This window comes from Pistacia vera, unplaced genomic scaffold (assembly GCF_008641045.1).
Source record: "Pistacia vera cultivar Batoury unplaced genomic scaffold, PisVer_v2 Contig888, whole genome shotgun sequence".
Lineage (NCBI taxonomy): Eukaryota > Viridiplantae > Streptophyta > Magnoliopsida > Sapindales > Anacardiaceae > Pistacia > Pistacia vera.
In genome coordinates, this window is record NW_022196765.1 from 96919 (window position 1) to 119556 (window position 22638).

At 34.0% G+C, this 22638-nt stretch overlaps 4 protein-coding genes across 5 annotated transcripts; 3 read left to right on the forward strand and 1 right to left on the reverse strand.

Moving 5' to 3' along the window:
• The first annotated feature begins 1736 nt into the window (after window positions 1-1736).
• On the forward strand, window positions 1737-3192 carry LOC116119389 (3-oxoacyl-[acyl-carrier-protein] synthase 3 A, chloroplastic-like). The gene is made up of 3 exons (XM_031405331.1): window positions 1737-1817; window positions 1902-2124; window positions 2714-3192. Exons 1-3 carry the CDS (start codon window positions 1741-1743, stop codon window positions 2933-2935), a joined length of 522 nt encoding a protein of 173 aa, XP_031261191.1. The 5' UTR covers window positions 1737-1740; the 3' UTR covers window positions 2936-3192.
• LOC116119388 (probable xyloglucan galactosyltransferase GT19) lies at window positions 3131-4704 on the reverse strand. The gene has a single exon (XM_031405330.1). It carries the CDS (start codon window positions 4589-4591, stop codon window positions 3287-3289), a length of 1305 nt encoding a protein of 434 aa, XP_031261190.1. The 5' UTR covers window positions 4592-4704; the 3' UTR covers window positions 3131-3286.
• A 204-nt stretch (window positions 4705-4908) lies between these two features.
• LOC116119384 (protein INAPERTURATE POLLEN1) lies at window positions 4909-6057 on the forward strand. Its single transcript, XM_031405325.1, has one exon. It carries the CDS (start codon window positions 5091-5093, stop codon window positions 5895-5897), a length of 807 nt encoding a protein of 268 aa, XP_031261185.1. The 5' UTR covers window positions 4909-5090; the 3' UTR covers window positions 5898-6057.
• Window positions 6058-15288: 9231 nt separating this feature from the next.
• Window positions 15289-17996, forward strand: LOC116119386 (probable trehalose-phosphate phosphatase F). Of its 2 annotated transcripts, none has more exons than XM_031405327.1 (12): window positions 15289-15368; window positions 15458-15946; window positions 16073-16213; window positions 16316-16387; window positions 16479-16604; window positions 16777-16833; window positions 16919-17020; window positions 17105-17182; window positions 17257-17326; window positions 17413-17483; window positions 17576-17668; window positions 17750-17996. In XM_031405327.1, the coding sequence occupies exons 2-12, from the start codon at window positions 15656-15658 to the stop codon at window positions 17816-17818; spliced, it is 1170 nt and encodes a 389-aa protein (XP_031261187.1). In that variant the 5' UTR covers window positions 15289-15368; window positions 15458-15655; the 3' UTR covers window positions 17819-17996. The 2 variants fall into 2 exon arrangements, with proteins under 2 accessions (XP_031261187.1, XP_031261188.1); XM_031405328.1 differs by having other exon boundaries at window positions 15465-15946.
• The last annotated feature ends 4642 nt before the right edge of the window (window positions 17997-22638 follow it).

The following is a 22638-nucleotide window of genomic DNA, read 5'->3' on the forward strand; positions in this document are numbered from 1 at the left end:
TTACTGATTTGTACATCTTTCCTCTCAACTATTTCTCTGATAAGATGAAAACGTATTTGTATGTGTCTGGACTTCTGGTGAGACCGTGGTTCTTTTGCTTGTGCAATTGCTCCATTGTTGTCATAATAGACATCTATCGTATCAACAATCATGGAAACCACACCAAGTTTGGTGATGAACTTCTTAATCTAGACTGCCTCCTTGGTCGCATCGGATAATGCAATATACTCAGTCTGTTACAACCTCAATTAGAAATCGCAGGTACAAAATAACAGTCTTTGAGTTCTAATAATAAGCCCGAAGGCAAAGACAAACAATAAGTCCCTACCCGAAGGCAAAGACAAACAGTAAGTCCCTACAGCTAATGCAGCTACATATGCTCCATTTCCAACTCGTAGGTCCACTTCTCCCTTGGCAAGCAATCTACTCTGCCTTAGTCACTGCACATCAGTACAAATGTGAGTACTGCATCTTGTGTCAATGACCAAAGATGTTTAAGGAGAGAAGTTAATCTCAATCATAAACATACTTGAATTCGAACCATCTAACTTCTTCTTGTTTGCGAGGAAAGTCTTGCAATGCTTCCTTCAGTGGCTACGCTTGCCATAATAGGAGCAGACTACCTTCCCACCTTTCCCAACGCCACTCACACGCTTGAGAGCATCTTGTCCATTAGGCTTGTGCTTGGGATTGGCCTTGGCCTTTCCCTTGCCCTTACCCTTCCCTTTATTGGCAGCTATTAGTAAAACAAGCTTGGACTTCTTCAAGTCTTGCTCTGCAGTCCTTAACATGTTTAAAAGCTCCGACAGGGTTTTCACCATAGCGTTCATATTGAAGTTCATTTTGAACGGTGCATAAGAGTCAGGCACGAATTGCAGAATTAAACCCACTTGTAATTCTGCATCCAACTCAAACCCCAAAGTCTCAAGCCTCTCCATGTGCTCGATCATTTTGAGCACATGAGGGCAACTTGGGCTCCCTCGGTCAAGCGACTTCCAAACAGTGCTTTTGACACCTTGTACCTCTCATGTCGAGCATTCCCTTCATAAAGCTCCTTCAGGTGTAGAATAATGGCAGCAGCGTCCATATTCTTATGTTGCTTTTGCAGCACTGGTGTCATCAATGCTAACATCAAGCATTGAACACCGTCAGCATCATCAAGGAACTTTTGATAAGTATCCTTTACTTTCTGAGTGACATCAGGATCAGCCTCAGCCATGTATGGCTTATCAAGGATATACAATTTCTTTTCGGATTTAAGTATAATCCGAAGATTACAATACCAGTTCGAGAAATTGGATCCATCCAACCTATTTTTGTAATACTCACTCTCTAGTTAGAATACTCGAAAAATAATAGTAAAACTCACAAAATATATATAAGAAAATATACATGTAGACAAGTATAAAATAATGGGCCCATAACTAATTTTTCTTTAAATACAAATCTTTATAAAATATAATAAAGTCACAAAACATCAACTCGACAGTGTTGCCCAACCCTTCAGCTGTGTCACGTTCCAAGCGACCACATCTCACCTATTACCTGTAAAAACATTGAAAACAACAAGGTGAGCACTAATTGCTCAGTAAGTAAACCCACTATGCTCCTCTTCTGTAACATCTACTGAAAACTGTACAATGCATGCATAATAACAATNTTATATGAGTATTGGCTAAGAATTATTAATTGGAAACTGCTCATTTTTTCTTGATAAAACTTCATTCCGGTTGCAATTCAATGATTTTGCAGGCCTGTGACATTGAGGAGGATGGTTTATTTAGTTTTGACTTGCATAGTGATGGTGGAGGCCAAAGGTATGTGCTCAACATTTTTCAGTAGAGAACTTTTTGTTTCTTGCTAAGAGGAAGGGAACTGAGCTTTAATGTTTATTACTGCAGACATCTAAATGCTGGCATCAAAAGAAATGACATTGATGATGTATTGGGATCTAATGGATCTGTGTTAGGCTTCCCCCCGAAGCAGTCATCTTATTCATGCATTCATATGAATGGCAAAGAAGTCTTCCGTTTTGCCGTGCGAGTTGTGCCACAGACAATTGAGTCTTCCCTTCAAAAGGCTGGTCTAAACATGTCCAGCATTGATTGGTTACTGCTTCATCAGGTATGAGATATGGAGTCTACATAATAAGTATTTTGTTTGGTTTGATTTATATTCACCTTCCACCTGGAGGTGTATGAGTTTGGCCAGTCAGATGAGATCTTTTTGCTGTCTGTATTCTTTATCATGCATTATCTTGTCATATTAGAGAAAACCCCACTGAAAAGGTTCAGATCATGGAGAGCTTCGGCTTTAGGCGCAAATTTCATGTTATAGGAATTAGAGGTTCTTGCTTGCAACAGAGAAGGATGAAACTTTCATTGATTATTACAATTTGATATATAATGTCAGCATCAGTAAAAAATCATGTGCAAAGCATATCTTATTTGATTAATTCAGCATTATAAATATATACTTATCTTCAAAATATCTTGGCAGGTCATACCTGCTTAGTTATCAGATTAGTCATATAGGAAAGAAGTCTGCGAAATAATGCAGAGATGTAAGATGTTAAATAGACTTTCAAACTCACTCTTGAGATTTCTCAACTTGAACATTTTATACATATATTTTTCTGTGGTTCAATTAGAAACAGAGATTTTGTGGATGAAAGAATATTCAAGTACTGATAAGAGGTTTCGATAAAATGCAGGCAAACCAAAGGATCCTAGATGCAGTTGCAACACGTTTAGAAGTCCCATCAGAACGAGTTATATCAAATTTAGCGAATTATGGTAACACAAGTGCTGCATCAATACCATTGGCGTTGGATGAAGCTGTTCGAAGCGGGAAGGTGAAGTCAGGCCATACTATCGTGGCAGCAGGTTTTGGTGCTGGTCTAACTTGGGGCTCTGTTATTCTTAGATGGGGATGAAAAGTTACTTGAACATGAAAATCACAGAGGAGAAAAGTTGTTCCGCGGGCAGTTGGTGTTTCTCATTACATATGTCCTGCAAATGACTGAGGAGGTCGCCAACGCATAATCTCCATTAGCTCTTTTTTGTTTGTTTGGATTTTTTACTTCAAAGTTGTGGCGCTCCTAATAAACTTAAATTATTTATCTTCAAAGTCATAAACATGTATTGTTATAACTTACGAATTAAGATACAATACAAGTACTGTGTTTCCTCAGACGTGTTTGCGGGAAACAATACAATATAAAGTACAAAGTAGTAAACAAAAAAGACGAATAATGAATAATGTTCTACAATAGAAAGAAGTGAGGTCATTGAACTGACACTGATTTGAGCCTAGATTGGATCCTGTGTAAAGTACCCTCAATTGCAATATCAACAGCATCCTTGATGTTCTTCATAGGAAGAGTACTATCATGTCTTCTATAAATAATTCTTGGTATCAATTCAATAACTTTCTCCCTCATTCTCCTCACCTTATATTTTGGCATACTCATCAACACATCAACAATTTTCAACCCTTTAAACACAACATCCTCCTTCGGAATAAACACTGAAAATTCGTCATAAATATGTTGAGGTAAATGCCAGTCGTACTGTGATTTGGCAGATTGTTCTTCAAAGAAAACGGGTATGCAACCAGCAAGAATCCCATCAAATGTTGACCTCCTTGTCGGCGTATCCCCCGGAGGCTGCAAACAGAAATTGGCTTGCAACATTGGCTTAATATACTTAATCGGATCGTGCTCACAAATCCCATTTGAACAATCAACAATCTCACAAACTTTACTAAAATACCCTCCAGAAATCTCGGTACTATTATCTTCACATTCATTTCTGATACTTCTCCTAATATTTGGAGTCGCAGCAACGCCTCCTCCTCCGGCAAACAACATTAAACTATTTCTTCTTGAATTTCTCACGCGTTTCAACCACGACCCCAAAACGACGGAGTTTGATGGATGATAACTGGTGGGATAAGGCACCGCTTGTTCCTGCCAACCCCAAGCTCGTCCCTCAGGAATCAAAGTCGTTACATTATAAAACTCAGCGAGTTCAAGAAACGAAGTTCCCCAAACGGGAGGATCATTAGTAAAAGGTTGTGAAAAATCCCAGGCGGGTCTTGCTATTACCAAGAAATGATCGTGACCGGCGTGGCGATCCCATATATGAGGAACGTCCTTGCGTAAGAAATTGTATAATTCAAGACCGTGTTGATTGCTGGAGTTGACTTCGGGTCCGTACAAGTACTTTAAAGCGTCAAGGGCAGTATAATAAGGGAGGTAAATGGCGTTGGCAAGAGTGGGATCTTGAGTTAAACAAGGGTATTCAAGAATTCTCCGGTGAAAAAATTGTTCAAGCAAGATTGGGTCAGTGCGGTACCAGCTGAGAGAATGGTTATGGGTTTTGGGTCCGAGGCCGTGATTGGGTAAATAAGAACAGAAATCGTCAAACAGAGGGTACGCAGAGCAGTTTGAGAGGAGATCAAAATTGAAACGTGATGGTAACGGTCTGATGTAGATCCAACGGTTGGAGCAGTCTGAGGTTCGATCAGAAGATGCTAATCTGAGTAGAAATAAGATGAAGATGAAGATATTGATGGATTTGGAAGACATTGAGAGAGAGAGAGTGGGAATTTATGGTTTTAATTAAGGAAAGTGAGTGAGAGAGTGGGTTTTGGTGTTTTTGTTTTAACAAAGTACGGAGGATTTTAAGCGTGGTGTTGAGAGAGAGGGTAAAATTAACTGTATGCAGATATAAATATCCATGGAGTGGGGTGTCGGTGAGTGAGTAGTACTACCTAATGCGGCACCGTTTCGAAATATTGTCTTCCTTAATATGCGCTGCACTGTGCTAATGCTTTACCCTTTTTGGCGCCTTTTTATCTTTGTTACTTTTACTGCTGCAGTTTCACGTCACATGTGGGCGCGTTTATCTCTGTTAAGTGCCAAGGCCCACCATAAGTCCATACTTCGCTTAGAAAGCCCATATTATGCCCGATTGGCAAATGTTCCCTCCCTCCATATATACCTCTGCTCAGCTATAAAGCACAGAACAGAAAACATCCAGTCACACCAAATGCAGATCAAATAAAATCTTCTTCACCAAAAAAGGATGCCAAAGCCTAAGCCTTTTTCTTCTCTCTTTCGGAAAAAACCACAAACACTTTCCTTCCAAGATTACTACACAAAATGGTTTAAAACTCTCAAGAAAACCCACCTCCCTCTCATTCAACTCTCCCTTTCTTCATCTTCTTCACCAACTCTTCTCCACTCACGCATTGATATCCTCCTTCATCACTTCCTCGCCTACTATGACACCTTGGATCTCGCTGCCTCCCAAGAAAACCTCCCTCAACTTCTCTTCCCTTCTTGGCGCAACTCTCTTGAAATACCATTTCTCCTTCTCGGTGATCTCCACCCCTATCTCTTCACCAACCTTTTAAGATCCTTTCTTGATCAAGAAACTGAGGAAGGAGAAGAAAATGACTCTTGCGATGGTGTTGTTGCTGGTCTTGATAGACCGTGGCAAGTGATGATGGCGTGGAAGAATGTATCCAAACACTTGATGAATCACATCGATCAAATAGAATGTGGATTAAGACTAATGGTGCCTGCATTGATGAGCAGAATTAAGAAGGTACAGGGTGGTTTTGTGGGAAGGATAGCAGAGGATTGGGGGGCGGATTGTGAAGGGAAAAGAGAAAGGATTGAAGAGGCAATGAAGGAAGCGATGGAAGAGATGGTGAGTGTGTTTATGGATGCGAATAGGTTGAGAAAGAGTGTGATTACGGAGATAGTGAGTGGGTTGAGTTTGTATCAGGCAGCTTTGTTTCTTGAAGGTTTAGCCCAATTTCTTGTTGGGCTTAGGGAGGAGGAAGTGCTTGGTGAATTCAAACGCTGCAAAAATTCGCATCTGTGAAGAATGAGTGTACGTGTATTTATTCTGTGTTCTTGGATACAGGTTAAGTCTTCCCATTATTCTGGGTTGATTTGTAAATTGTTGATCATCAGCTGTTATGGTTTAGGGTATAATTTTGATGAATCTGGTGTTATTGGTATAAAAGCCTTTAATTCAGTTGTCTTGGGGAACTGGTTAATTGGGAGTGACAACACTGTTGCGAATAATGTAGATTCGCACATGTATTGAGTTGAATCGTTTAACTAGTTTCACTTTAGTAGCTTAATATTGGGCTTTTCGTCTCTTAAAACTAAGCAAATTGAAATGGCCAATAATGGTTGGTGGTTCCATTTTTGGAAAAAACTTAAAAGGCGATCGAACAATGTTTGATACATATCTTTCTGATTTTAAGGACATTCCCCATTCTTTGTTGAATGCTTCTACATTGGACATGAAGCAGCCACCTAATACAAAATCTCTTCAGTGAGGTGAAGTGCTTACACCTAAAATTGACTATAAAATTATCTAATTTATAAAAGGTTATCATCTCTTTTAAAGATTGAAATTCGCTTCAATTTAATTAAATTGAAAATGCCCGATGAATCACCGGCTAGAAGCAACTGTGCGGTTGAGAGGAAATTGGGGATTTCGGCTGATAGTGATGTTGGAAGAGGAAGAGGATAAACGGTGGTTGAGGGCGGCGGTGTCGTTGTGAGTGGTGGTGGAAGAGGATAGGCAGCAGTGGTGCGGTTGAGATTGGCGGTGGTGGTTACAGTTTGTTATTTGAAAAGGAATTGGGGATTTCTGATTTAGTGCTGTTGAGAAGTATTTTAGAATCTTTTTTTTTTTAAATATATATATTTGGGTTAATTAAAATATTTTAATTAATATAATTAATTAATTAATTATTAAATATTTTACAAAAGGCGAAGTTGGCAAGCGATGATGTGGCACATCATCTGACGGGTAACTTTGTATGGGGCTATTTGTAAAGAATAATACTACACATACATCATTCTCATACAACATTTCTCATACAATATTATGTGGCAAGATATGATTGGATGAAAGTTTAATTTTAACTTTAAATTAGTCAATCATATCTTGCCACATAATGTTGTATGAGAAATGATGTATGTGTAATATTACTCATTTGTAAACCCTTTTGTAAGTGTAGTCTTTCTGTTTATTTTATTTTGTTCACTTTAATTTAAGTTAAAGATTTTTTTTCCACTCAAATAATAGCTTAATGACATTTTTTCACCTACATATTTTAAAATACTACTTTACTATCCAAATTTATATTCTAGCAGCGAACATAGAACAAACTCGGTTCAAGTTGTTGAGGCTTTTGAAAAAGGAAAGTGGATTAGTCTTTTGGTAGTGAAAGTTTGGATTTTTGTAGTTGAGATTATTCAGAATTTGACTTGGGAGGGACGGCTACACAAACCCTAGTTGTTTAATTGTTGGTGATTGACAGGGTTGGCAGGAGTAAGGTTTGAGAGATTCTAGTAAATGATAATCAAGAAAGAGAATGATGGTGGTGTAGGGTTGCAACGATATCGGAATCAGAAATAAAATATAAATTTGGGTAGTAAAGTAGTGTTTTAAAAGTTTGTAGGTGGGAAAATGTTATTAAGCCATTATTTGGGTGGAAAAAAGTCGAGTACTCCTTTAATTTGGGTTATAGCTTATCTTATATAGCCAAGTAAATGACATCTACCCACCCAAGGCTTGGCGAATCTAAGTTCCCACCCATGGTTTCATAAATTACAAATTCTCAGCTTAAATTAACCCCCTTAGAGATTTTTGGTTCTAACACAGTATATAAAGTGCTATTATCATACTGTCCTTAACAAATAAACTAATAAGTTACTTTTTAACTCCAAAATTAATAGAATTAGAAAAAAGTCATTTTACTTTCAAATATTTTTCAATAACACCATTTTCTTCAATTTTTATTTAAAAAAAAAAAAAAAGAAACGAAATGCTAAGGAGAGGTAGACAGCGATCGACAAGTTAACAGGGTCAGGTTGGTGGGGGGTTTTGGAGATCAGATGCCGAAGAAGCAATGGGTGGTGATGGGGGTTATTTCCAATAAGGATTGACTAGAAAAAGCTTGAGAAATCGCAGACCAAAAGGTGGCGGTGGCCGGCGATTGATAAAGTAAACGATAAGGTGTCATAGGGGTTTTGGTATAAGGGCTGAGGGGAGGAAGATGGTGGTTTTAGGGAAGACCAACGATGCCGGGTATAGGTCGGAAATGGTTGTCACATGCGATGGAGCTGGGTTGCGAGAATCGGCAAAAATTGGTCAAATTGAGGGCTATTAAGGCTGAAAAACACTTGGGAAAAGATAAGGTGATGATTTCTATCAATTTTGGTGAGAAAATCGACCGAAATCAGCTCTAAACGGTTGCCGACGGTGATAGCGAAGGCCGCACTTTGTCAATTTTGAGAGTTGAGACGTGAAAGGTTATTTTGAAATTTTTATTTTTATTTCAGGTTTGTTGCGATGGAAATGGCCAATTTACCTTATGACCGTTTTATTAAATGATTTTATGTTAATTTAAGGGTGAGAATATGAAATTTATGAAGCCAAGGGTGAAAACTTGTCATTTCGTCAACCCTTGGGTGGGAACATGTCGTTTACTCTATTTAGCCAGACAATAAATAGTTTATTGGATATGAATATGTTCTGCGTTATTTTCCAGAATTCTAACATTCAATTTTAACTTAGAAAAAATTTTCTTATTCTTCGTGTAAAAATGCTTTTTAGATAATTTACTAACATAACTTTTGTTTAATTAAAATGGGGTGTTTAGAGAAAATTGTGCGTATAATCTTGTCTTTTGTATTGTTTTATGTATATTGATTCATTGAAGGATAAAATTGTCAAAAATGAAAATATATATTCAAACCGGCCAATAAAACAAGAGGTTGGCGGCTTGGGGTAAAAAAGAAATAGTATTGAACTCCTACCTCCTATCTCAGTCGACCCCGTTAGTAAATACGTCAAAAAAATCATTTCCCTTTTTAACATTTTTAGGGTTAATTTTGAATTCTTATAACTTAATCATTTTTAGTACAATTTTACAGATAATCAACTTTTGATAAAAAAAAAAAAAAGTTGTTTGTTTTGCTAAACTTTTAAATTGCTTTTACTTCTGAAAAATAATAGGTGGCAAATGTAAAATGACTAAATTAGGTTTCTTTTTCAAATAAGTTTTTTCAATTAATAAATTACTTAAAACAAAAAAAAGGTAATAAGATTATAGAAATGGCCGGAGTGTCTCTAGCTGGCAAATTGACAAAGGTGGCCAGACCCTATCATCAAAGGCGCATCTGGCCATTGTCCGTGGCTGACGTCGAGCCACAACTCCATTGGCCAATTCTAAAGCTTTTTATTTTTTATTATATTATTTATTTATTTAAAAAATAATTTATAAAAAAAGATAGAATTCATGTTAACCTTAGATTGTTTTTGAAAATTACCCTTTTAAAAGCAACTTTGGAATTCTAAAAGTTACAAATAGCTACTTTTAGAATCTTTTTATAAAATAAATTATTTCATAATCAGATTGTTCATTAATCATTTTTCAAATTAATTTGTTAAATACTTGTTGGGTTTTAGATTACGACATGAATGATTATGGGAGAAGCTATCCTGAATCAAACGTCGAATAGGCCTAAAAATCAAACAATCTTAAGCACGGACCATGACAAATGAAAAATAGGAATTGAGCCCAACTGGCCACTCAAAATGATGCTAAAATTATTTATGTATTGAGCATTAAAGTAGTGAATTGAAGGTGGTGGTGCCAATGCCAATGCCATTGGCATAATTGATACGTTATCTGCAAAAACCATACAGTATTTGTCTGTTAAGATATTTTTGCTCATGGAATTACAATCGCACTCACCACATAATCACTAGCTAAACCAGACTGTTGTGTTGCTAACATAACAATTTGTAATAGTTTAGAATTGTTAGAGTTGGATGTGGATAAGGTTAATTATATTAGATTAATTCCACCAGTCAGTCAAGTTTTCCTTATCCATTTAAGCAAAGTTTAACATATCTACAAGTGTATGTATTTTTAGTACAAGTTGGGAGGCTACACATGGCCTGGGCGATCGACCTAGCTGCATTATATGAGTAATGTTCACCAACTTGCAATTGCAATTGCAGATTTACTCATTGTTGCCATTAATAATATATCTTATCCCTTGAACCTTCTTGCCAATTCATCTCTCTGTTCCTTCACACTATTGAAGTTCAAAGCCTATCTTCATCGATCTTTTGTATTTTATACCGTGCCTGAATTAAAGAAAATTACGCATAATTAATATACAAAACAAACACATGTACTATTATTAATTGATAAGTAACACTAGCTTTACAAAGAGTCATACAAAGAGATAATCTCTGCTCTTAAAAGAAGGGAAAAAGAGAGAAAGAAAGAGACAATCATAAATTTTAAGGATAAAGATTGTTTTTTTGTATGACTTTTTGTAAGGCGTTGCTGGTTTTCTTTCATTTTATAAATATGACAACATTGGTATAACAAAAATATTTCTATCATAATTTTATTAAAATCATAAAAACTAATAGCAAGGTGGATGCCCCATGCATATATATATATATATGTTTCAACTCCCACGTGAAACCCTATTGGAATTGACCTCTTCTATACAAATCGATTAACACATGAACAGATGACAAATCACAAAGTGGCCGACAACTATATGTTCAAATAATTCATATTTTTTGTCATTAGCACCCTACCCCAACCTGTCAATTCTAATTTATAATATGAAAAGCCCACATTCTAAATCTAATTAGCGTTTAGTAATGGCAAATACTTAATGCTTTAGTCTGATAATCAGGCCACCTTTTCAGCAACCATTTCTTATCATCTTTCATATTCAACATTTATAAAATTATTGCTCAATAATTAAATGACTAAAACGAGAAGCTCTTGTCCTTTATATTTCTTTGAAAGTAATCTAATCAATTGGTGCATGTCCTAAAACAAAGCCCCAATCATTCAAATTGAATAGAAATGACTGCAAGTCCGAGTCTTTAAAAAAGATTCGTAATGGAAACATCTATTGCTTCTTTCTTCTCCATTAATTTTACTTTCTTCTTCAAAACGACTTTTAATGCACATAAAGGGCCACCCATTTTCTGTCTACTCAGCACTGACTCAGTCTCTAGTTTAACGTTTCATCATGACATCACCGCCACCTCATCCACCAACTTTATGGGACCTACACTTAAAATGGAACGTAGTTAGTCGCCATCTAGAAAGGTATGTGTCCACGTCAGCTGTTTTAACATTAATGATTGGAGGTGGCAGGCCAACCGTGTGCTCCCGTATGTGGACAAAGTTATACCTCGTGTATCCGAGGTGGCTATATCTACCGTACTGGTCTTTGTTTGCAGTTGTTTCCTTTTCTTCTTTTTTTACTATATATGTTTTTGGTTTTATTATTCATCGATCATCAAAATATCTTATAACTATCTCAAAAGTTGTTTAATTGTTTTATATATATAATTAAAATTATGATCCAAATGTGACATAAAAATAATTTATAAATTATTATAACTTGAAAGTGATAATCGAATATATTAACAGATATTATAGAATTGTTAATGCGGGTCGTGTTTCATGAAAGAATAAATTAAGAAAGCAAATGTTAATAATACATAGCCTGGTTTAGTAGAATTAAAGCAGGAAAACTAAATTTTAATGTTAAAACAGAAGACAAAAGATTTGTTACTTGATTTAGAATCTATAGAGTATGTTTACTGCTTGTTGCCCAAACAAAATCTATGTACATAATTTTATAGTTTTTTATTTGTTATTTATTACTACTAGCAATTAAGATTATAAAAATAATTTTAATATAAGATTTGTAATGTCTGTAGGTTTATTAACTGAATTTCGTATTAAAAAAAAATTATTATTTTGTATTAACTATATTTTTAGTTAATATATCCTTTCTGATCTTTGTGCTTCAACCTCATTTTGGTATAAATGGTTTAAAGTAGAGTATTAAGAGTGCGTGAATGTTTAAAGAATAAAACAAAAATTCATAAACCTGTAACTAAAGAGTTAAATTATTTTCTATTTCATCATTGATAATTAAAGAAAATACTTAAGTTCTTACGTTTAATTAATATGTCTCAAAAGTCAGTCACACTAAACACATGCTAAATTAAATGAGATTTGATTAAGCAAAGCTACCGTCGTATGCTAAAGCAGACTTATGTAAACAAATTAACACTATTGTTTTTAAATTGTCTAATCTATGGAATAGTCACATCATGAAGTCACAGTTTGAAGTTTCTCAACCTTACCCTTACCCTCACCTCCTATTTCTATTTTCAATTTCACTTTTACCTAATATTTTAATTTCATTCCATATATATATTGATTTTTATGAGTTAAGGTGTGACGTTCCGCATTGCTTGAAAGAAGAAAAAACGAAAATTAGTAAAATATCACGTGAGTTTCTAAGTTGTTAAAACGTGTTTTAGGTCAAGGACACTTGCGTGAACTTTAAAAACAAACTTATGCATATTTGGGTCTAAAATAGACAATATCTTGATAATAATTCAATCCAATTTGAAGTATATGGTTAAGAATAACCCTAGATACAAGTGAATACCTTTATTCTTAGGGAGTAAAAGTAAACCCGTGTAAACCTATAATCCATAGTAGCATAAGATGTCATTAAAGACTCTCGGATCCGACCTATGACCAAATGAATCCTTTAAAAAACATAGTCAAAATTTATGAAAATTAACCAGTAATAATAAGATGTTGGGAAATTGAAGAAATGAAACTAATGGGAAAGCGTGAGTGAATAATATGTAAGTTTGTCAAAGTCAAATGTCGTTAGAATTCAAGCATTACCTCGAAGTTTTAATGGCCAATCATCTATGATTAGTAACTTATAATTAATATCACCATGTGACGTCTAATTTGGTTAATTTAAATAAAACAATAAACACTATTTTTAGTTAGTCCATTCCAGAATTCACCCATGATAAAAGTCATATGCACCTTAACCTCAACCACCCTTCTTTTCAATTGAACAAGCTCAAGCTCTTTATGTACTTGTAAAATTAAAATGTTAAAAAAATAAAATTACCATTTACGATACCATAAAGTCAAACCCCAACCGCTGGTAAAAATAACAAAGCCAAGTAGACAATTTTACTGCCTGAATAGAACCTTCCATTGTGATCCAACTTTTTTTGGGCTCCACCACTTGTTTGTTATCAACCCCAAACCCCATTTGCCAGCTCAGATCGCGGGCCACGTGACATCCCTCACGAGATTAGTGCAACTTCGGCCGTAAAAATGCAAAACCATTTTCCTTTCATATACTTTGTAAAATTTTGCACGTGACACCTCCAGAGTCTTTTATCTCTCAACACCTGAATTGTTTTTTTTTTATCTATTAATAAAAAAAAGGTAAATATTTCCGTCACCGACGGCCGCTAAGTGGTACTAAATGAGATACAGATAGAAAACCCGTCTGTGAAGCATGGACATCTGAAGTGACACGTGGCCACGTCACTTAGATACGCTCACAGGTGTCATGGTATAAAACATTTACATGTTTCACCTACACGTGTCGGTTTACATACAACAGTTGAAAGTGAAACCCGTATATAGTAAAGTATTTAATTAAATAATAATAATAATAAAAGAGAAAATAGAGATTTGGTGAAAATTTGCGAAGGTGTTGGATTGTTAAGCACGTCTAGCATCAAACTCTATAAATCACATTCATTGTCTTCCTTCTTTTTCTCTTCTTTCCGTCGTTAGGGTTTCTCAACTTTCATTTGAGGTCATCCTTTTTCTTTCATATACCTCACTACCCTTTTCTTTTTATTTATTCATTGGTCTCTTTGGTTTCAACACTTTTGTTTTTGGTTGGTGAGAGAAAGGAGCTTTTGCATTCCTCTCATTTCTGAATCTGCCGGTACGTATTCATATTGAATCTGAAATTCTCCTCTCTTTAACCCTTACAATGCTTTTACGATCCTTATTTGCTTTTTATTTATTTATTGCTTCCCTGAGATCTTTGATTCTTCGGTTTTGGAAAAATCATTTGTTCACCTTTTACGTTTTTACGGCGAGGCATGCAACAAAGTCGCCATGTTTTGGAAAGGATTAAAGACAAAGAATTGTTGATTTTCACGATATGAAATGGCAAAAAATTATTATTATTATTATTACTGTTTTTAAATAATGGATTTCATATGAAGTTTTCTTATTTTATTTGTTTTTATTATTGATTTTGGTTGTGGGTCCATTTTAGTAATAGTTAAAGATATCTCCTATAGTTTTTGGGAAATTGATTTTTTGATTTGTTTTTTTAACCGTGGAGGATCCAATATGAATATTTAAAAAGATATGATTTTGACGGCGCATTTGTTGTTCATTTTTCTTTATTTGTTAAAAGTTTCTGTTTCGTCAGTTGCTGTGAACAAGTAAAAGATGTTGAAATATCGAAAACAAGGTTTCCTAATCACTTTCTTTTGAAAAAGAAATGCTCATGCACTTTCCCATGTAATTTTCCTCAATAATTATGGCTTCTCATCAAGCCCAGAACCTTCATCAGTATTGACTTTTGCTGATGATTGATTATGCAATTTATATGTATATATAGTTTTCAGAAAGTATTTTTATTATTTGTTTTCATGGTGGGGGACCTGGGGGTAAGAGTCTATGGCCGTTTTGGTAGTTGGATTGTCTTTTCATTGCGACATAAATTAAGCTTTGGCTTTCTTTTTTTTTTTTTTTTTAATTTGAAAGCGATGCATTAGATCTACAGAATGAAATTACCGTCTTTGTTAAATCTATGGTCTACACACACACACACACACACACACACATATATATATAATATTTAAATATGAGCCAAACGGGTGATCTGACGTTTTATTTGTCTACTCTGATGCATCCAAGACCATAATTATAATTACGAGTGACAGATGGCGTGGTAGGTAAGGTTGAAGGATAAATGGAGATGATGGACTTTTGTTATTTATAATTTTCTTCCTGGATCTCAAATTTCGTGGTCTACATTTCTTTTCATATGTTGTAAATTATATTAAACTTAGTATATTCATAATCAAGTTTATGTGTACATTGTTGATTCCATTTTTCTTTTTCAGTGTGCCATGGTTGCCAAGTTAGCTTCTTAGTCTTAAAAGGATTGGTGAACATTTTCACATGAGTATTAAAGACTTGCATTGTGAACTTGTTGCTTAGTTTCATTGAGTTGTACTGCTGAACAGATCTTAATTGAATTGTATGTATTAAAAATAATTGGAATCTTACAATAATATTTTATAGTTCAGGCTGAAGTTAGGTGAATTTTGGTCGGACTTCACTTTCTCAAGGATTCTTGCATAAATATGTTCAGTCAGTTGCTATAAATGCGGTGTAGCTTTGGAGATGAAAAGGTATGGAGATTTAAATGAAAATGGGTTCTGTTTTGATTGAAATCCTTATGAGGATGAGGATTAAAATTTATGCAATGTTTCATCTTTAGTTTTCAGGAAGCCTGCGCTTGATGGACTGCTCACCGACCAGCAGTGACAAGAAAACGTTGAAGAGGTGGTTTTTCATAGACAAAAGAGTTGGGTGAAAAAAATAAAAATAAAATAAAATTCAGGGGCATATCTCTGTTTGACCAAGTTGCTGTTAATATCAAACATTTAGTTTATACATTTTGAGTAATCTGGATAAAATGGAGTTGAAGTCAAATCATGCTTCTCCTGTTCTCACCGATCCTTCACCGTTAAACAAGTCGAAACTGGGGATACATTCTAGTTTGTTGCCTTACTCCTCGGCAGGACCATCATTTTCTGGCAAGTATGTCACAGTTCCAAGAAAAAAGCCTGGAAAACTTGATGATGTTAGGTCCAATGGGTGGCTCGACGCCATGAAATCATCATCACCTCCTCGCAAGAAGCTAATTAAGGATTTCAATTCTGAGGTTGCTCCGGATGATTCTGAGACTGCTTACCGTTCCTGGATGGTAAACAAACATCATTGTTGTTGATAATAATAATCCATACACACCATATTTTAACTTAACACTTTTGGACATTGAGTTGTTAGTACTTATCTTTTCCCCAATTCTCTCTGCTTTCTATTTTTGCAGCTTAAGTATCCATCGGCCCTTGACTATTTTAAGCAGATTACAAATTTTGCAAAGAACAAAAAAATTGCAATGTTTTTAGATTACGATGGGACTCTTTCGCCAATAGTCGATGACCCAGATCGTGCAATTATGTCCGATGGTGTAAGAATATATGCACTTAATTTGCTGTATGTAAAACATTTTTCTTAAAAAGAAATCGTTTTCTGGCTTGAGCTTCTATTGAAGTTAGACATTGTTTTGTAGATGCGCTTTGCTGTAAGAAATATTGCAAAGTATTTCCCAACAGCAATTATCAGTGGAAGAAGCCGGGATAAGGTAGAAATTTGTTTTATTAGGCTTATCTATTTTTGTATATAATTGTCATATGGTTCCTTTTAGGATCTGATTGAATGCCATTTTTTATCAGGTTTATGAATTGGTAGGACTAACAGAACTCTTTTATGCTGGTAGTCACGGGATGGACATTATGGGCCCTGTCAACAACATTGTGTCTGATGACCATCCTAACTGTATTAAATCAACTGACCAACTGGTAAGACATACTATTACACCATTCCGACTACCCTTTTATCAACTCCAGAATGCTCTTAAATAAATTCGATTTCTCTAGATTTCATTCTTACAATTATTTTGCTTCACTGTTGAAAATTTTATCCAACAATAAGTTTTTATGTTGATCCCAATTTCCTTTGGATGTGTAATAGGGTAAGGAAGTAAATCTGTTCCAACCAGCTATAGAATTTATACCTATGATCAATGAGGTACATAATTGTTTTGTTCTGTCTAATATTAGGTATTTTTGTTATCTAGGGAAAAAAAAAATGATTCTAAATACTGCTTGTGCAGGTTTTTAGAACCCTTGTTGAGAACACTAAAAAAATCCAAGGCGCAAAAGTTGAGAATCACAAGTTTTGTGCAGCTATACATTACCGTAATGTAGATGAGAAGGTAAAAATTACTATGTTTCTGAAGCATAATTAGCATTTCATCAAATAACTGGGTATAAGATATTTTCTGCTTCTTTGACTTCAGAATTGGCCTACAATTGCACAATGTGTCCACGATATTCTTAAAGACTATCCTCGTTTGCGATTAACTCATGGGCGGAAGGTATTTGATTTGGAAGCCTAATGTTTTTATTCTTCAAATTTATATTTCCCTGACATATTTTCATTTTATTTTAGGTTTTAGAGGTGCGTCCTGTGATTGACTGGAATAAAGGAAAAGCAGTTGAATTTCTGCTTGAATCTCTTGGTATATGCATCTCCTCTTTAGACTTTGCAGAATTATGGTCATCAAAACTTGTTGGGTCAACTTTTGTATATTTTTTATTGGTGCAGGACTAAGTAATAGTGATGATGTGCTCCCAATCTATGTTGGGGATGACAGGACTGATGAAGATGCATTTAAGGTTTAACACTGTAATTTCAACAATTGGGTACTGGATCTGTTTTTAAAAGATTGATCAACATTAACATTAAAATTTTGATTTTATATTGTTAGGTGTTGAGAGAGAGAAATCAAGGTTATGGAATCCTGGTATCTTCTGTCCCCAAAGAAAGCAAAGCATTTTACTCTCTTAGGGACCCTTCAGAGGTGGAAATTCTGCTCCTCCAGCTTTATTTTATTTAATTTGTTGTTATAAATAAATCCTTAGAATGCATTATTAATATACAGGTCCAGGAATTTCTGTCATGTTTGGTGAGATGGAAGAAGTTGGATGAAGATGATGAGGAGCAGAAGTAATCTTGACAACTAGTTATAATTTTTTTTTTTTTTTATTTCTTAATAATCCAACCACGTTGGAGCGGTTAATTTATTGCAATCTAAGCCAAAGCTCTTTCAATTATTTCATGTTTTTAATTGATTATTGCTGAGTAATTTTTCCCCTATTACTAGTAAAGCTTTTTTTTCCCAGCTTTAATAAGTTTTTGTATAATTGCCAATTAGATGCAATCTCACCTGTGATGTTTATATATGATTCATTATATACCTTTAATTTTATATATATATTGTTGTGAGAGAGTGATCGCCACCACGGTGGAGGTTCAAAGTTGAGAGACTTTTTTTAAGGAGAGACAAAAGAAACAGAGGATCTAGGGTTGAAAGACAAAGAAGCCTGCTGGTGTTGTTTATATATTAGAAATCTTGTGTGGGAAGTTCTAAAGTAATAACATGACATCTCCCAATAAAAGCCTGCCACATGCACAAATTGATATATGGGGAATACTATTATATATATTTAAAGTGGCGCGGCAGGGAGACCTCCATCTCGTCCCCAATCCCATCCTCGATATTTTTGGGGAATCTCGCCCCGATTTGAGGCACGGCGGGTAAAAGGTCTATCCATAATGCGAGATATATGAGATAAGGCCACATGCACGGTCTACGATCTAAATTTTGATGTCGATCAAGATTACTCTATTGATGTGTTTGGTTTGAGGTTATATAAGATTACTTCAGTAATCTTCATTTGATTTTCAAAATTCTTTTTTTTTTTTTTTTTTTTGTAATTAATAAAATATTACGGTAATCTTTTGTTATAAATAGTATTTATTTTGATAATATAAGGAGTAATCAGATTACCTTGTCAGAGGATGTTATTAAAAAAATTATCGAGGTAATCTGATTTTTATACCTATTTTAACCTTAATTTAATATCATTTCAGACACAATTGCCTTCAAATGTCTATCAAATAACCATTAGCCTAGATCTCTTACATTTGAGAATTTAGTTAAAACACTCCAATCACAAAAAAGTTTAAAAGTTAATAAAATAACCTCAACCATCCATGACCACTGTGTATCTGGTCGAAAATGGCCAAAATAGATCTGGCCGTTTTCGGCCAAATTCACGGCGATCCGGCTATTTCCAACTTTCGATCTGGCCAAAAATAGCTATATCACGACCAGATGTGTGGCCGTAAAACGACCTTATCGGCACACGACTTGTCAGATTCAACCAGTCATACACCATTTCGGCGACTATCGGCGGTGGTGACTAGCTATTGGCAATGGTTTGGAATGGGTGGAGATGATTTTGCTACAAATTGAAGTATTTTATGGGTGGGGTGTTTTAGCAAAATTTTAAATATAGGGGTTTAAAAAAATGATTAAAAAAATAATAGTAATATTTTAAAAAGAGAACAATTTAATAATTTATATAACATACGCACCCATTTACCTCTTAACCAAACATATCAATATAACATACTCACTAATTTATTTCAACTTAACCAAACATATTTCACTAAACATTCACAGTAATCTTCAAGGTAATCTATCTTTCCATTAACATAATATTCTCTAAACCAAACGCACCCGGTGCGTTTGGTTGGGGGTTATGGAGATTACTCTAGTAATGTCATTTTATATTACTGACATTACCATGTTTAATTTTCAAGTAATAAAATATTCCGGTAATCTTCTAAAACCAATTGTAATTAGTGTTGGTTATATAGATGGTAATCTGAATACTACCATTTTTTTATGTATTCTAAGATTACTTGGTAATCTTAATTTTGTTACGATTTTACCCCCTAACAAATAAAATTTTTGGACATTATTACCCTTGTTTTGAAAACAATTTACCCAGAACACCTTAGCCACCTTCTGACGTCGGCCACCGTTGCCACTTGAGAACGACCAAGTAGATCTGGCCTTCGTTAATGGCTAGATCGACGCATAGTGGCCAGATCCGATTAATTGTGCGTCGTTTAGGTCACCGCTGGCCGCGACCGATAGTGGTGGTCAACGGTCGGCATTGACTTGGGTGGGTGGGATGATTTTGTTTAAATTTAAACTTTTATTGTGACGAGAGTGTTTTAGCAAAATTTTAAGTGTAAAGGGTTAAAAGAAATAATTTGAATAATAATATTAAAAAAGAAGGATAATTCAATAATCTATATAACATATCCACCAATTTATTCAAATATAATTAAATACATTTCTAGTAATCTTTAAGAAAATTTATTTTCCCATTAATATAACATTCCCAATAATATTTCTTGAACCAAATGCATTGTAAAGAGAATGGTTTGTACAATCCATCAAAAAGAAAGTTTGCTTACCCCTTAAAACAGTTGTGAAAGGACACGTGGCCTAAACTCAATTGGACAAATGGCACTAACCAGAGGAAACCCCAATAATATATAAAGGAAAAGACACCCCCGGAGATAAGTTCTTAAATTCTATGGCACTCACTTAGAGAAAATACTTTGAACGAGGGCATTGGTTCAAGGAAGAAGGTCTCTTCTTGGTCTCACTGTTCTCAAAGCTCACCAACGAGCTACCATTGATAATACTTGAGTAACTTGAGTGTCAATGAGCTAACGCCACCGACCTCCAACGTCGGTTGAGCTATTGATGTTGTGTTTTTCATCTTATCAGGAGAAGTTGGAATTGGTCCAGAAGAAGAGAGAAAAAGAAAATCTAAATCAGAATAGTGTTTTTAGTTGACCTTGGGATCCAATTTCCGATGTTAACAATATTTTTGTTAAAGTATGATATCGGAATGGACATAATACCCATCCCGAACGGGACGGAGTTTCCTTGAATTATTTGGGATTCCGATGTTAACAATTTTTTGTTAAAGTATGATATCGGGATGGACATAATACCCATCCCCGCGGGGACCCATCCCGAACGGGACAGAGTTTTTCTGAATTATTCGGGATTTGGGTTGGGCGAGAGAGAGAGAGAGAGAGAGAGGGGTTTAATTTTAACCATTTTAATCTTATATTAATTTTAATAGTTGAAAATCAATCAATGAAGTCATAAATTATATAAAAACAAATTATAATTGAGTGAATATTTTATGAAACCATATACAAATAGGTAATAAATAAAACTAAATTAAATATAATAAATCATTATAAATATTTGTAATACATAATAAATATGTTATATATGTATAATGTATCATTTTATATATATAATACATATGTTATTTATGTATAATGTATCATTTGATATTTTGATTGATTATAATAAATCAATAAACCATTATAAATTTTTTTTGTTCCTCGTTGAATCATTATTTCAATTCCATTACCTAATTGCTCTTGTTATATTATGATAATTATTAATTATTTAGAATTTATTATAATATATATGTATAATGTATCATATGTATAATATATATGTATAATGTATCATATGTAATAATACATTATGTATTATTTAGAATATTAATAAGACATTGTAATATATATGTATAATTTATTTAAAATTTATTATAATATATTATAAATTATACATAATATGCTATTATCCGTAATCATAATATCATATATTTATATATTAATACTTGTTACTCAATACAATAATACATAATATTATACCATTAATATATAATATATTTACATATTTGTATAATTTATCATAATTATAATTTTGATATTTTGATTCATTATAATTTTTTTTAATCATTAAAAATTTTAAAAAAATTATAATGCAAAACCTCAAATGGGGATTTCGAGGATTCTCCGAATTCTCTTGTTTGGTGATTGGGCCTAATTCGGGGATTCCCCGAATTCTCCATTCGGACTACGTATTGGGATTGGGGAATCCCCTTGAGCTTTCGGGTCGGGGTCAGAGAGAGGGGTCCTCGGCTCGTGCTCATCCCTAGTATGATAAGAGTTGATGGTGTAGTTGGATAATTTCTCTTATCATAATTAATTAATTCATTATTCTAGTGCTTTTCTACTTTCTAAATAAATTAAAAATTGTTTAGTTTTTCATGTTTGGTTGACATATAATAAAATGGGAGACGGAGTATCCGAGGGGTGGGGGTGCTGTTCGTATCAGACAAATTGCACCAATATTTCTTTAGATATTATCTCCATTTGTCCAGAGGCCAATGGCGATATTTAAGTGGAAGATTGTTTTAATCGTGCCATGTTAAATAATAACAAAAATAATATAACAAAGGTCTATTTTAATATTCAATTTATGTTAAATATTATAGGATATAAATCTCTATATGACTGTAATTAAGGAGAAAATTACGAGAAGATAATATTTCATAAAATAATAAGTGATCAAGCAATCATTCATTAATTGATCTATTGTGTAACAAACTTTTCACAATATTCATTGTAGAAAAAGTCATTTCAACGGTTACAGTTACAGCTAGTAAAATCAATGCAAGTTTTATAAGTTTAGAACATCTCTAAAGAACTCTTATATGACTCAAACTTTTTATTATAAAGAGTCTATCTATAAAAATAAGAAGAGTCCAACTGACTTTTTATCCTTTAAATATAAATTAAAGAGTGAGTTTGATTCTCCATATCTAGAAAGTCAAATTTCACTCTCTATTCTAGTTTTAATTAAAAAAACTACATGTTTTTATACATTTTATTTATTAATTCTCTCTCCTAATGAAAATAAAGAACATCTTCATTAAATTTAAAGAGTCCATTGGATTTGAATAAAAAATTTGTTCTTTATATTTAGAAATTAAACAAGATGCTCTTTATTTATATGAAAGATGCTTTTTAAAATAAAGAGCATCATTGAAGATGTTCTTATACACCAACGAATACAAAATGTCTTTTTTAAAC